General features: G+C 34.6%; 1 protein-coding gene across 33 annotated transcripts in view; it reads left to right on the plus strand.

Annotated features, from left to right (window-relative positions):
* Window positions 1-15,563, plus strand: part of adgrl2a (adhesion G protein-coupled receptor L2a) — a 113,832-nt gene that overhangs the window by 54,336 nt on the left and 43,933 nt on the right. For 28 of the 33 annotated variants that reach the window (XR_016148647.1, XR_005618633.2, XR_005618634.2 and 25 more), the window contains exons 4-5: window positions 9,635-9,744; window positions 14,895-14,909. Coding sequence is in view for 29 of the 33 variants with exons in the window: in XM_039653566.2 (XP_039509500.2) it covers window positions 9,635-9,744; window positions 14,895-14,909 (125 nt within the window). In the remaining 4 variants the exon portion in view is untranslated. The remainder of the gene's footprint in view (window positions 1-9,634; window positions 9,745-14,894; window positions 14,910-15,563) is intronic. The other 5 variants (XM_039653552.2, XM_039653575.2, XM_039653572.2 and 2 more) reach the window with 1 other exon arrangement.

The following is a 15,563-nucleotide window of genomic DNA, read 5'->3' on the forward strand; positions in this document are numbered from 1 at the left end:
GGATGTTAAGAGGCTAAAAGCAGGTTTAGAACTTGCCCAATTGAAGTCAACATGTGCGAATTTTAAAAAGAGGATAACACGGTGTAGTCAAGACCGATTTTTGTCATATTTGTCTGTACTGACAGCACTGCAAATGTACAAAAAAATGAGTTCTCCTTTAACTAAATACCGCCTTTAGTAGGCGACATTTTTTAGCAAACATACTGTAGCAAATCATAATGGTGTCAACTTCTAGTCGTCCCAGGTGAAATAATTCAAAGTGTAAAGTTTAGTTTTATTTTATTAAAGCTGCTGTCCGTAACTTTTTAAAGTTAAAAATAATCCAAAATAATTATTTAAAGAAAAGCATATTCTGCCGGTGGTCAAAACCATTGCTTGCCAATAGCTAGATTCAAAACAGTTAGCTTGTAATAATGATTTAAATTCCAGTGGTACTGGTGGGTTTTTGCGGGAAATTCGAGCATGTCTTTGAGTCATTACGTCACACCTGTACACATAAAGAAGGAGTTTCGGCCAGCTGCGCGTGAGGAGATGTATAGGCTTTTCTCGCAGCACTTTACATAATTAAACTTATAGCATCCAGAAAGATTCAAACAACAATCATCGGTGTCAACTGGAGATTCAGCAGTTATAAAACCCCAAAGACTTTGTACTTTGGATTTGAGGTGGCTAGAGAAAGAGAAAGAAACCGTCTCATTTGAACACATGGATTTAAACACCGGCGAGGCTTTTGAAAAGTGCGTGAACTCCATGTTCAAAATGATAGAAGAAGAGACGGCTTTTTTCTGCTGAACAAGTAAGATATTTCAATAGTTCAATCGTGTAACAGGATGTTTTCTTAATTCACACAGTTATAGAGTTTCCTTTGTTGTGCCTTTCTCGTTTTGCTATTATGGAGTATATGAATTCGTAACTACACAGGTAACCATAACACACATTAAATTTAACATTATCAGTCACGCAGTACTGATGTTGTTAACATGAACAATTTGAGAACAAAGCTGCTATAATTTGCACGGTTGCTGTAAATCACGTTGATTAAATCTAACGAAGCTTATCATGTCGAATGCTTTTTCCCCCTTAGTTGATCAGAATAAAAGTGGATGTTACTTACTTGTTCAGAAGACATTTTCCCACAAAATTCTTATGTTGGTCAAACTTTCAAAAAGTGAATCTGGGATTCTGAATGACAATATCCACACAGCGCGGTGATTGACTGCAGCACTCGCCTCGAAACACGGTGTTTATCCGCGCTGTTTCATGCCGATTTACAACCTACGTAAAGATGATAATGCCGCAAATAACTGCAATTGCAGATTTCGAACAGAGATGGTGACAACGAGGAAAAGTTGCGGACTGCAGCTTTAAATATGAGCGTCACCATGGCAAATCTGAGAAACCTGCCTGTTTTTAGTCAACATTTCAGACTTTCTGACTACAAACACAGTGTTTTAAGTCAAACGAAGGGGTAAACTGAAATAAATGTGGTTTTGTCAGTTTCGTTTAACCCCCAAAACAAAACCCCGTCGCATACAGGTAAGAAAGCTTTTCCATTTTACACAGTGGTGGAATGTAACGCAGTACAAATACTTCGTTACTTTACTTAAGTACATTTTTCACGTATCTTTACTTTACTTAAGTGGAGTAAATAGTGCTTACTTTTTACTTTTACTTTGTTACATTTTGCAGCAATTATTATACTTTCTACTCCACTACATTTCTACAACTTACATTTTCATTACATTTTCTGATAAATTTTTCCCCTGCCAAAACACAATGTGACCGTCCGTCCGTTGCACGTTTGTCTCACCAGTGATGTTTGGTTGCCATAGATATATCAACCCGGTCACACTAAATGCGTCTCGCACGCAGTTCGTTTATCGTGCAATTTATCCACAAGTTTCCAAGGGGCGCTCCTGTAAAAAATAAAGTGGGTGAAACTTCCGGTGAGGCGGCGGAAGTAGCATTCCAATGGTATTTTGTGTGTTAGTTAGCGAAGAGGCTAGCTGTGTTTTGGAGAATTATTTTACTATTTAAAGACGCAAATCTTTATGAGAGATGTCGTTACGGAGCTCAGGGACAACATGTGCTGTTCGCGGTTGTATGTATAACCGGACTAAACTAATTCAGTGGCTTAAACGGGATTGTTTTGAACATAAGCTGAAAACGAAATCTGAGTAATCCTACCAGAGCCCGTCTCTGATCCTGCCAACGACTGTAGTTTCCATCACCTCCCAAAAGACGACGAATCTTCCTGTGTACATTTGTTTAAATTCTTAATATTCTATAAACTCTCTCAGCATGTGATTGGCTGTTCGCTACTGATGTTACAGCTAAACTCAGGATCAAAGCCTGTGTTGACAGAATACCAAATGTGCCAGTTAATGTATTCAAGTAGCACATTCATTTATAATTTTGAATAAACTCCAAAGCACAATGACTAAGTGTATTTTTTTATTTTAATTGTTTGTCAGCTCGCACAACTGTCTGTCACCATGCCTTGTCTTGATGAGTATTGATAATTAATGTTATTATAATACTCCCAATTAACTACTGCGGAGGGTAAAGGTACTGTTATTTCACCCTTTTGAATTTCGTTGAGGTTGTGTTCCCACATCGTTAGCTAGTTTGGATCGCTATAACTTGAATGACTGTCAACTGTTGAATGAACGAGTGTCAAGCATGTCAAATCGCGCTTTGTTTACTTCCAACCGGAAGTCGCGCCCACTTTTGACGCAAGGCCTCATGGGGCGTAGGAAACTTGTTTTTTTTTTTTACGCGAAAATGAGTTTTTATGTGCATAGGAAACGCACCGTGTGTAATATATGTTTGGTTAGGATTATGGCAAGCCAAGAGGTTCAGAATTACACCATAAATTAATTGCATTTACTGCCATAGTTATTAACATATAAGGATCAGCATGATGTGTATATTGCCTAATTGCAAGTTTCAGAAATGGTGACGTTTTTTTTTTCTATCATTATTGAACATCATTATGAGTATTAGGTTGAATGAGTTAGAATTAAATATTTTATTGATCATTAGAAATAGACATTAAGAAAATAATTATGCAAGTACTTTTACTTTTAATACTTAAAGTACATTTAAAATCAGGTACTTTTGACTTTTTACTTAAGTATGGTTGTCATTGTGTTACTTCTACTTTTACTTTTACTAAAGTAAATATTTATCTGGTTATTTGTATTTTTACTTAAGTACTGAGATTCAGTACTTCCTCCACCACTGATTTTACAACAAAGTATAATCTATAGTTGTCACCAAATCCCTGGAGCTGACAAATGTTGTGTGTTTTATCAAATAATAATTTCTCGGTCCAAGTAACACAGAGAATGGTTAAACATTGTTAATTTGCATATACTACCAATATTGTAACAATACAAAGCAGGTTGAAAATCGGTGAAGTTGCTCATTAATGCAAGGAATATGAATTTTCATTTTATAATAAAATTCCTGTAGTTCTTGCAATTGGCATTCTGTGAGTGTTGAGAGAAACAGAAAATTATTGGGAAGACTGAGGAGGAATGCAATTGTAAAATGTTGCAGAGTGGATCACTCTCATAGGAATTATGGCTCAACAAGTTAAAAATATGTGTGCTGTGCTCCCAACACCCCCCCAAATCAACGTGGCTAATAAACTTATTATTTAACTTATAAGCACACCTGTGCTCAAATTACTATTCAAGTTTTTTGCATTAGTCCTTCCTTTAGCAACACATCGGAAACAAAAGTTTTGTTGCAGGAATTCTCTTGTTCCTGTCGTCCTTGCTCTGCTAAGTACCCTGCTTTGGGGAACATGAGGGAATGGCTGCAGTGCTGTACAGGGGAAATTTGTTCTCTATTCACACCATTAATATCCGTGACAGAGGCGTCCGCATGGCTCTCAGAAGACCAGCACAGCCGTGTACGGCACTCCCACTGTACATATGGTATTAGTGAATACTTCGAGCATTGCAGATTAAGCTTTCATAAGTCACCGTAAATACAGGCTTCTAGAAACAACAGCTACACCTGTTTAAGAATTCAGAGCATTGGGAATTTGTTGGCCTGGTAATAAAGTATTAAATAAAGCCCCTGATTCCTGATTGAATTAGATATGTGAGGTTCGGGCTGCTTTAATGCTGTGAATAGAGGAAGTAAGGTTTTGTTCAGAACAGACAATAGAAATCGTGTTTGTTTTTTAAATATCAAAGTACTGCAATTATACTGCAATCACTTTGATTACATTTGATTTCATTTTGGTTTGTTTTAATTTGAATTGGATGCATGATGATCTATTCTTCGGTCCTTTTCAGTTTGAATGTTTTTTCGGATTAATGTTTAATTATTTCAAACAAATCTGGTTCTTTCGAAACTAAATATTCAAACAACAAGTGGTCATGTTTTTTTGTGGCATAAGTGAATGACTAGCTTATCTGCCATTACACTGCATATATTCAGAGAACAGATACAATATAATACATAGGTATAATGATAATATAGATCAATTTGTTTTATATTCAGATATGAAATTTTGAATACTGAGCATTTATATTCTTCCAGGCATCATCATGTTTTTTTTCTTTTACTTTGTCATGTTACAGTGACAAACACAAAATGTGCTCGGCATCATCTTAGAAGTGCTTTATTATATATTGTCATAATGTTTTTTTATAGATCAGCCAAGAACTGTATCACTGCATCACTCAGATCACCAATCAAAGCTGCCTCCTGTAATGTAATGAGTTTGATCGATAAAGTCAAGTCACCTTTATTTATATAGCGATTTTTACAATACAGACTGTATCAAAGCAGCTTCACAGTGATAATGTGAAAATAATACAAAGATAAAACATATAGTCTACGTTATGGGGACATCCAACAAAGAAGGCAATATATGAAACTCAAGATTTTCTTTTCTGTCTCCATTTCCTAGGCTCCTTAACTAAAACTTTTTAGATTATTTTCTATCTAGTTTCAACTATTGTTTATATACACATCAGCTAATTTGCTTGAAATAACTTATATATCAAAGAATATCATTTGTAATATAGATATTTTTTATATTATATTGGCGAAGTCCAGATTTCCTGACTGAAACGTTTCCTCCAACTTACCACACTATTGTGAAATTTCTACTGTAAATGTTGTGATATCTTGAAAGCATTGCTTCTGTGAGTTTTCAGAGTTTAGGAGCGAGAGATCTGTCTAATGAGGGGCGTCCTGTGAAACAGCTTAATGTGTGACTGTGGTGTGAAGAGCAAACACCAACTGTCGGCTAACAGGAACATTACGAGAAAGGGAATTTAGCATACAGTAGCCCCAAACAGTATTTGAACAGTTTATCCACATATTACAATTTATAAATGGCATTATATTAGATAAAAGAAAATATCGAATCAAGTGGAGTTTATTTAAGGCCGTTTTCAGACCTGTAGGTCGTTTGCTTTGTTCCGGAACAGGAACTTCTTAGTTTGATTTGCTTTCACAAGGCAATAAATGGACCAAAATGTGTTTATGCATGCCACATCATGTGAGTAAAGAATTTCCTCTGTGTCACATGCGAACAATGCGAATGTAGCCATCATTCCCAATGATTATATATATATATATACAGTATATATATATACAGTATATATATATATATATATATATATATATATATATATATATAAATTAAAATTATGACAAGAGCACAGGTGCAGAAAGGTTGATTTGATTTGTTTTTAATCAAACATTAGAAAAAAACATGTGCAAACTATTAATCAGCATACGATGATTAATCCCATGTTAAAGCAAAATAAAAGGTGCGACCAAATCACTACTGAGAAAGTTGGTAGCACCAGCGGACCATTACCATTGCCAGCACCAGTAAAACCAGTGGAAAAGTTATATATGAAGAGTTCAGATGCAAAAGCCTCTAAATGCCATTTGAAATTTTCTTCTTTAATGATGATTTTTATCAAGCTTGTATATTTAAGTTCAGTGATTTCACTTAAATGGCAATGATAATTCCCTATTAATTGTTATTTAAGTGAAATTACTGAACTTAAATATACAAGTTCGATAAAAATCATCATTAAAGAAGAAAATTTCAAATGGCATTTAGAGGCTTTTGCATCTGAACTCTTCATATATAGTTAAGTTATTTATATATATATATATATATATATATATATATATATATATATATATATATATATAGATATAGATATAGATATAGATATATGGACACTTTGTGGTTGTCAAACGTGGGAATGGATGTAATGAGTCACACCTGTGTGGCCTGGATGGGAATGAATCCAATAAACTGGTATTGAAAGCATAAAAGTAATTTCAAAAATGGCATGAAGAATGACATTTTAACACTACAAGAAATATAGTACCAAAAACTAAAACATTAAAATACAATTAAAAAAAAAAAATCAATTCCATCTATATTGTATCAAGGCAAGTTTTCTACAATAATAAAATGTTGTTAGGCTTGTTATGCCATAATGTTGACTCAATAAGTTATTATTAATCTTTTTCCTCTTTTAAGATAATTTGTGATCATTATTTATTCACATGGCACATTATGCAAATGAACAACACAGTGTGACTGAATGAAATATGAACAGGAACAGTCTCCCTATAATACAACTACAAATAACCAAACAACCAATCGCCACATTATGGCACCAGCTTTGGCCGTGTGTTATAATTTTAGATCTATAATTCATTTATATGGGTAAACATGCTGAAATTCTCATCTGTTACCACATATGAGTGCTCGTTAATAAAGAAACTCCCATATGAGGGACGTGTTTTTTTTCGGCAAAGCTCGTGTCTATGTATAAATTTTCATCTTCAAACATTACCTGTGGGAATTCACAGCTGTGGACGGAGCAGCACTCAATTCCACGTGCTTCGCTGCTTTTACAAGGAAAAAAAAAAGTGTTCACTTGTTTATTAGCAAATAGAACATAAGACAAATGAATTGTCAGGGTCGCGTGCTGAGGTAAAGAGAAATTACTGCGGAAAGAGATGCTGCCCCAAGGCCAGGTCAGAAAAACGCCAGCAGGATAATTCACCCCGTGCTGCGCTTACAGGAAAACATGCTCTCTATTCCCAAACCAATAGACCTTTGTTTCCAGATTCTTTTCCTCTATCTTAGGACAATAACCCTACATTATTCTCAGAAATTGGGAGACACAGCATACATTGTTTTTTTATGTTAAAATATACAATAACATGGTTCTGCCCAACAAACACCACTAAAAATATGTATTAGTGGGTCTCTTCTAAAGGACCAATAATTCATTGTTTTTGAGTTGCTATATTCTTTTGGAGATAAAAAAAAAATGATGTTACATTTACACTTTACCATTCAAAAGTTTGAAATCTTGAAGAGTTGTAATACTTTTTAAATAAGTATTTTATTCACCAAGAATGCATTCGTTTGATTAAATTCGTAAGGATTTAAAAATGTGAAATATTGCAATTTAAATTTGGTTGTAATGTTTTTAGTTGGCGTTACTTCAGTCATTTGAACCTTGAGAAATCATTGTAAAATGCTGATTTGGTGCAACAAAAGCTGTTTTTAACAAAGGAATTAATAGAAGAAATTCTTGAGCAGTAAATCAGCATATTAGAAGGATTTCTGATGGATCAGGTGATTGCTTTGCCGTAACAGGAATGGTTAACATGAAAACACACACACACACACACACATATAAAAAGTTATTTGTGGAACTAAAACAACAGTATTTAAAGCTGTTTTTGGTTTTAAATTGAACCATTATTTTTTATTGGGTAATAATTTTATATATATATTTTTTTAACCAAGTATATTGATGGTCAATAAAGAACTATTTGTAGTTATTTGAAGAAATTGGGGAGGGGAAACAAGCACATTTAAGGCTTTAAAGCCTTTTTAGTTCTAAACCATTATTTTTCAGGGAAATATGTAGTTGCTTGGAAGATTTAGCGAGTGGACTGCATAGATGCAGACCTCAGGAACAACGTGGCGCAGATTGATGGACTATTCCTGCCGCTACTTTTTCAGCATCTTGCTGTATACGTGTCTCTAAGCCATGAGATCATTTCTGCACTTTATCTTTTATTGATGTGCTTAATTTTAGTTCCTAGAACCCACATAAACCACCTTCTGCATGACTTCCTGTTAAACAGGCAGTGGAGGGATGGTTAGTTCATTCTGAGTGAAATGGCATATAGGGAAAATGAATCCATCATAGGTACAATCAGCCTGGCCTCAGGGGGGATTCATACAGATGTATAACTCATGTGCTGGCAGGTATGAACACTCATAGATGAGGCTGTTTATCTCTGTCGTTGGGCTGAAAAGGTCCACTTTGGCATCTATCCGCTCCGCTAATTCCCGCCGTCTTTTTTCTGGTTCCTGCTCTGGGCCACCATCCCTCCGTCCATCAGCTCTGTCTGCAGGGTTCCTCTTGGTTTGACATGAGCCTCAAAAGCAGCAATTGTATTCACAGCTGATTGATACAGGAATGTTCCGGGTTCAATACAAGTTAAGCTTAACACAAATATCATTTAGGGTACGTTTACACCACAACGATGCACTTAGTCTTTTGCGTTTTTCGTGTACAGACAATAATATTGTCAAAACGCTTCACATGAATCCGCGAAAACATCTAAAACGGCTGAATTTTGCATGCCAGGGAAGTAGTTTGTGATAAAGAAACACTAGAATGCACGTGGTGGAACCCTTTGCACAAATTCAAGGTTTTGTAGTTTACAGACAGTGTTGGGTAAGTTACTCTAAAAAAGTAATTAATTACTAGTTACTAATTACCTCTTCAACAGTGTAATTCGATTACTGTACTAATTACTCTCTCTAAAAAGTATTTAATTACTTTGAATTATTAATTACTTTCAAAATCCCATATCAATCTCAACCAGTTGAATAATACAAGGGTAGACATGATTCTGTTTTAATTCTTTCAAATAAATACTATAAAATTGCATGAATTATCCTTAAACTGACCAAGGTGGAGAAGGTTACATTATAAAAACATACTTTTTAACATCAGACAATACATTTTGATGTTAAACCCACTATTGTTTTATGTCTGATCTCATGACATTTCACACTTTTTTCAGACATATTTTACAATAATTCATACGAATTTGTGCGGTCGTACAATTTAGACACCTCATAAAATGCAAACGAATCGCTGTGAGATCGGATTGATCTATACACAGTATTTACCTCAATTACATCAGAAGTAACTGTAATTAAATTACTGATAAATGAAGAGTAATCCCTTACTTTACATTTTCAAGGGAAAAGTAACTAAATTACAGTAACTAATTACTTAGTAATTACTTACACCCAACACTGTTTACAGAACACTATCGGTTTCAAAAATGAGGCCCAAAAAACGCTGTTGTCATGTAAATTAATGGCCAGGTACACAACGGTGTTGTGTAAACAAGTTAAAAAAGTTACTGTAACATAATGCAGCAATTATTCAAAATTGTAATTTTCCATTGTTATACTCTAAAAATGCTGTTGCTAGAGCAAACTCCAGAACATTCCTTGAAACTGGTGTGTGTGTGTGTGTGTGTGTTTCACTCGTCTAATTTCTTTGTATATTTCTCTTGCTCCGTTCAGGTGTAACAACAGAACGCAGTGCATCGTCATCACTGGACCAGATGTTTTTCCTGACCCCTGCCCAGGAACGTATAAGTACCTTGAAGTCCAGTATGAATGTGTTCCCTACAGTAAGTATAAGCCATCTTTTTAAATCTATATATATATATATATATATATATATACATATATATATATGTGTGTGTGTATGTATGTTTACGACTAAAAGCCTTTTTATGATTTGTGCCTTCAAATGTTTTTCTACAGGATACAGTTTTTGTCCTTGATAATACAGTGTTTATAAAATATACAGTTTGCGCTTTTATAGGTTTTGTCATTTTACAGCATTTGTCACTGATCAACTAAAAAAGAGACTTTTTCTAGTCAAAAGTAAATTTGTTTAAAACACACACACAGAAAAAAAAAATATCACACTCTCTAAAATGACACACATTGATAATCATGTTCTCTGAAGTAATTGTTAAAGGGATACTCCCCCCAAAATTGAAAATTCTGTCATTTACTCACCCTCAAGTTGTTACAAACCTGTATACGTTTCTTTCTTCTGCTGAACACAAAGGAAGATATTTTGAAGAACGATTGGAACATACCATTGACTTCCATAGTAGAAAAAAAAATAAATACTGTGGAAGTCAATGGTGCCAAAGTTCCAATCGTTCATCAAAATATCTTCCTTTGTGTTCCGCAGAAGAAAGAAACGTATACAGGTTTGCAACAACTTGAGGGTGAGTAAATGATGACATAATTCTCATTTTGTTTGGTGGAGTATCCCTTTAAAAATATCACTTGTAAGTCGTTAAGTAGTTTTGTTTGATTGTAGAATAAACACAGCTCTATATAGAAGGCTCAACTTCAGGTGAGTCATTATTGCAGAAGTTTCAGACTCCAAACAGTGAAAGTGAAATGTAATTGAAAAGCACAAGGCAGCGGATGGATACAAGAAAATGTCCCAAGTCACTGAATATCCCTTGGGGTACAGTTAAAGCAACAATTAAGAAATGGAAAGAGTATGGCACAGCTGTAAATCTACCTAGAGCGTCCTCAATAACTGAGTGACCGTGTAAGACTGGTGAGAGAGACCACCAAGAGACCAATGATTTACAAGCTTCAGTGGCTGAGATTGGAGACTGTGCATACAACAACTGTTGCCTGGGTGCTTCTCCAGTCAGGGCTTTATAAGAGAGACTGCCAAAGATAAAGCTACTGTTGTTAAAAATAAGTCATTTGGCATTTTGACTACAATTTGCAAGAAGGCATGAGGTCTCAAAACAGGTGGAAGAAGGTTGTGTGGTCTCAGTTTTTGAATTATATTCGTTAAAATAGCCGAAATACATTTTTGTATAAATATGTATATATATATATATATATATATATATATATATATATATACTTTAAAAAATGCTGGGTTGTTTTAACCCAATTTTGGGTAAAATGTGGACAAACCCAGCCATTGGGTAAAAAATGTAATTTAAAAATGTAACCCTATGGCTGGGTTTGTCCATATTTTACCCAAAATTGGGTTAAAACAACCCAGCATTTTTTAGAGTGTATATATATATACATGTACTGTATACAACTTTTTATAGGCACTGTATTATCAATATCAGTGTTTGCAAGACTGTAATGATCTGTAGTGATTTAATGACAATGATGGCATATTTGCCGAGTTTATTCTCATTTAGTCGTCTTGCATTTATTTACTGGACATACATGTAACCTGATTGATCGTATTGTTTTTCGATTTAAATATATATATATATATATATAGATGCTTTTGTCTTTGCAAAATAAAACGAGCACACAGTGTCTTTGATGCAGCATTTCATTTGCATTTACAAGATTAAAACTTAAAACACTATTCGTTTGCTGCCTTGCAAGCACTGCTGCTTCTTTCAGGATAGAAATAGTTATTCATGATTTCTTGTGTTTTTAGTGTTTGATTTGTATCATAAAACCTTAAGAGTGGATTAGATGTGATTGCAGCGCACAGAGCTTGGTGCAAAATGCTTTTTGCTGTCTTGTTTAAATTTGACAAAAACTCAAATGTAAGCAGTTAAATGTAAATCCATTTCAATGTGCTTTTCTCCCTTTGAAAAGTTTGTTTTTAGCAGTCTGTAAACTCTCAGGATCATCACAGCAATGCATGAAAGCAAAGCAGCAGTCTCTGACGTCCAGTAATATAATCGCTCAGAGACAGACCAGCATGATTTCTTTGGCCTCAAAAATATGATTTGGCTAAGCATAGACATGCCGGTTTTACGCCAACTAATAAACAGACCTAAGATATTTTACGTTAGTGCTTGATTATTGTGTTTGCTTGTAAGAAACCGCAACTATACGACTGTCAGAAAAGACAAATGACTGCACATGGATCTAACATGAGCAAACTCCAAACAAACGCCTCACTTCTATTCTCAGATTTCCCATTACATTAAGAGTATGGATTGTTTTGCTCCATTAAACAATTAGATAGTAATATTATTCTCTGATTGAATTGTCTCGTCTTCTCAGAGAATGTTTCCAGAGACTTCACATACCAGACGGGGTCCTCTGCCGCACATTTCCCACCAAGATAACAAAGGGATTTTAGTGCTCAATATTAGTTTAGTCTACATCCGTATCTATGGGTTATTGAAGTCAAAATTCCACACGAAATTTTGAAAACTGTTTTTTTCATAAAGTTTCATGTTTTTCTCCTGGAATATCTGTGATTGTTCACCTTTTCTTTGCTGATATGAAAGCACCTTCGCAGAATATGTGTTTGTGTTGTGTTGTCTGTTTTGTCTTAATGTCTTAATGTTTTTGCATTACCTCCTCTAGGCATTTGCAGGCGGTTCGGAACAGTTTTATTTACTAATCACAGTTTGACTCCATAGGGCGGCAGAGCCCTCATGTCACCCTCAGGCTGCTGAATGCTGTTTTTTCGACTTTATTATTTTCTTGTCTTGTTTGGTTGCAACAGTGGAATGTTCATGGTATCCCAGAGAACAGGATTTGACTCAGTAGTGGACAAATTGTATTGGCTGACTAAACTATAAATGATTTGCCTCATAGATGGATGTTGCCATGCCTTTCTTTTTTCCCCATTAGTTGTAACCTACCTCATTAGTAACCCGGAACTATAGTAGTATAGAGTAAAGGCTCACTTTATTTACTTACGTGTTTGTTTGTTTGTTTGTTTGTTTAACTATCCTTTCATTCATTCATTCATTCATCCATTCATTCAAGCCCTTTTTGTTGTTATAATATTAAAAAAACCTAAACCAATTTTATGGACCATTAAGATTTTTTTTTTATTTTTTTTTTTTGCATTGATATTATTTTCAGGACAATTAAGCAAATTTCCAATAAAAATATTATACTGTAATGCATCCAATCAAAAATATTATACTGTAATGCATCCAGATGGGAGTTTTTTTCTTTGCAATTTTTATTATTCTCAATTGTGATTTACATTATACATCAGTACTACAATAATTAATTTTTATTACAGCATTTATTTGTTAAATCAGCATAAATTAAAGGCAGCACAACAACAAATACTATTAAAGCTATCATACAACATGACACGTTGCAAAAGAGTTAAATATACGTACAGTATACGTATTATTATCAATGATATACTACAAACAAATAGAATTTATTTCTGCTAAATGTATTGTGGTATACCCTGTTTGTCTCTTTTCTGTGTTCTGTAAAGGTTTATGAGATTCATTTAATTGCTTAAAAGAGCTCATGTACAAAATGGTGACTTCAATAAAAAAGAACACCATGCTCAGTCTCATGGACAGTGTGCTCAGGGAATGGACACCTTTAGTAGATCGATCATAATAATACAATAAGGAAATCTGAGAAATGTAGCTTTATATTGTTTTAAATGTTCACGTTTTGGATTTTGAATACTGCTGCTGAGGAGATAAAACTCCTGAAGACTGTCAAGATTCTATTTGTATGTCTGTCTGCATTCTGTCTTTCTGTCTGTCTATATGTCTCTTTTTATCTGATGCTATGGACTAATTTGGAAGGACAGTGTATTGGCCCGTACAAAACAATGACGATAAGCATTGATCTTGAATTGAATTGATCGTACTAGTATTATATTCTTCTTGGCTAGTAAAGTAGTTATTTGAAAATTATGCAAACACACACACACACACAAAAAAAAAAAAACTATTTTAAACATGCATTATTGTTCCAGCCAAAAAGATCAGAACAATCTAAATAAGCTGTATAAGCTAATTATTCGTTTAATGTTTAGAAAAATATGTTTAAGAACATTATTATCCGTGGAAAAAGCTGTCAGTGAAACAGGCACACACACACACACAAATCAATTTAAATGTTATAATTACAAATAATAAAAATGACACTTTCAGATGAAACATTCACCCTCATGATGTTCCAAGCCCATTTGAATTTATAATATGGGTATTATAATTATATTAATATTAACCCATATAAAAAGTTACCCGTTTTTGGTCTATCATTTCAATGTTATGAAAGTGAAAATACTATGAATATATTATTATTATTATTTTTTTTTTTTTTTTTTGAGGGTGAGAAAATATTTTACATTTGGCTCCATAGTCTTTCATTATAAAAACTAACCCTAGAAAATGAAAAAAATATGATTTCCAAAGTAAGAAGCACCAGCCCACCAATCGCCATTTGACACTCTAATCTGGTCGAAAGAAAAATAAAAAGGGCTTTTTATGGCTTTTTAAAAAGTACGACTATATTTGACAAACTTTTTGTGAATGTTGGAAATCCAAACAGCAAGTGTTCGCCTAGAAGGGCTGACAAAAACTCTGTGGTTGGAGAAGATCTGTAGAGATGAGGAATAGCTTTATTTTTCTGGTTTTGAGTTTCCCTCCAGCACAACTTACCATCTGTCCACCTGGAATTCAGATTTCCCTGGTCGATGTCCCTGAGTTCTTATGAAAATCTATATGGCGCTATCTAGTATTCAGCCCGTGTATTTCCCCGCAGCTTTCCCCCGACAACAGCAGATTGATTCGTCTTCAATGCCACATACGCTGTCCTTTTGTACTGTGACAGAACACCCTTTAACCTGCCTCTCTTTCATGTTTAAGGTGTCTAACTGCATTTTCTTCCTCCTCTGACAGCTGTAGCTCTGTGCATTTTGCCCGTAACCTCATGACATGTTAACTGCATGTGATCATGGACATGATGGTTAATTCATTTTAATCTCTTTTTCCCCTTGCACTCCTTTCATTCTCTCTTCCAACGCTTAAAATAGAAGTGGAGCAAAAAGGTAAATCACTGACACAATCAGCTCCTTGTTTTTTTTTTCTTTCTTTCTTTCTTTACTATATATTTTTATTTATATATTTATATATATATATATATTTTTTTTGTGGTTGTAAAATCTTCCTGTGCCCACTCTTGCTGTTCTGATAGCAGGCAGTAGCAGAAAGGGTCTTGTATATTGTAGTAAAGGTCAGTGCACGAGCTGCAGTTGGAGGGAAGCTTTAAAAGAAAATGATCAAGCACAAGTTAAATGTTAGCGGTAATGCTGAGGGTAAAAAAAATGCCCCGTTTCCCCCTCCTCTTCCTTTCCTCCACACTCTTTTATTGCCTGTTCGAACCCCAGTCCCACTCCACACTCCCAGCATGCTCTGGTAACAGATTTACTCTTAACTTTACACTGCCTCTACTGTTTCTCGCTTTCCCTTCCTCTAATTGTCTGCCTTTCTACCTCCCTCTCCTTCTTTCGATCTCTATCTCTCTTGCTTTCTCACTTTACCCTTTCTACATGTTTGATTATTATGGCTTTGTTAAGAAGAAAGGAAATGCTTTATGCTGTAAAATCATTGCAACATTAGGCCCGTAGGAAAGATGTAAAAGCTGTGGAAAAACTTGTCTCAGGACACAGACTGTCTGTATGCTGCTCTTCTCTGCGTCTTTC

Source organism: Pimephales promelas, chromosome 21, assembly GCF_988280905.1.
Source record: "Pimephales promelas chromosome 21, fPimPro1.hap1.1, whole genome shotgun sequence".
NCBI classification, from domain to species: domain Eukaryota; kingdom Metazoa; phylum Chordata; class Actinopteri; order Cypriniformes; family Leuciscidae; genus Pimephales; species Pimephales promelas.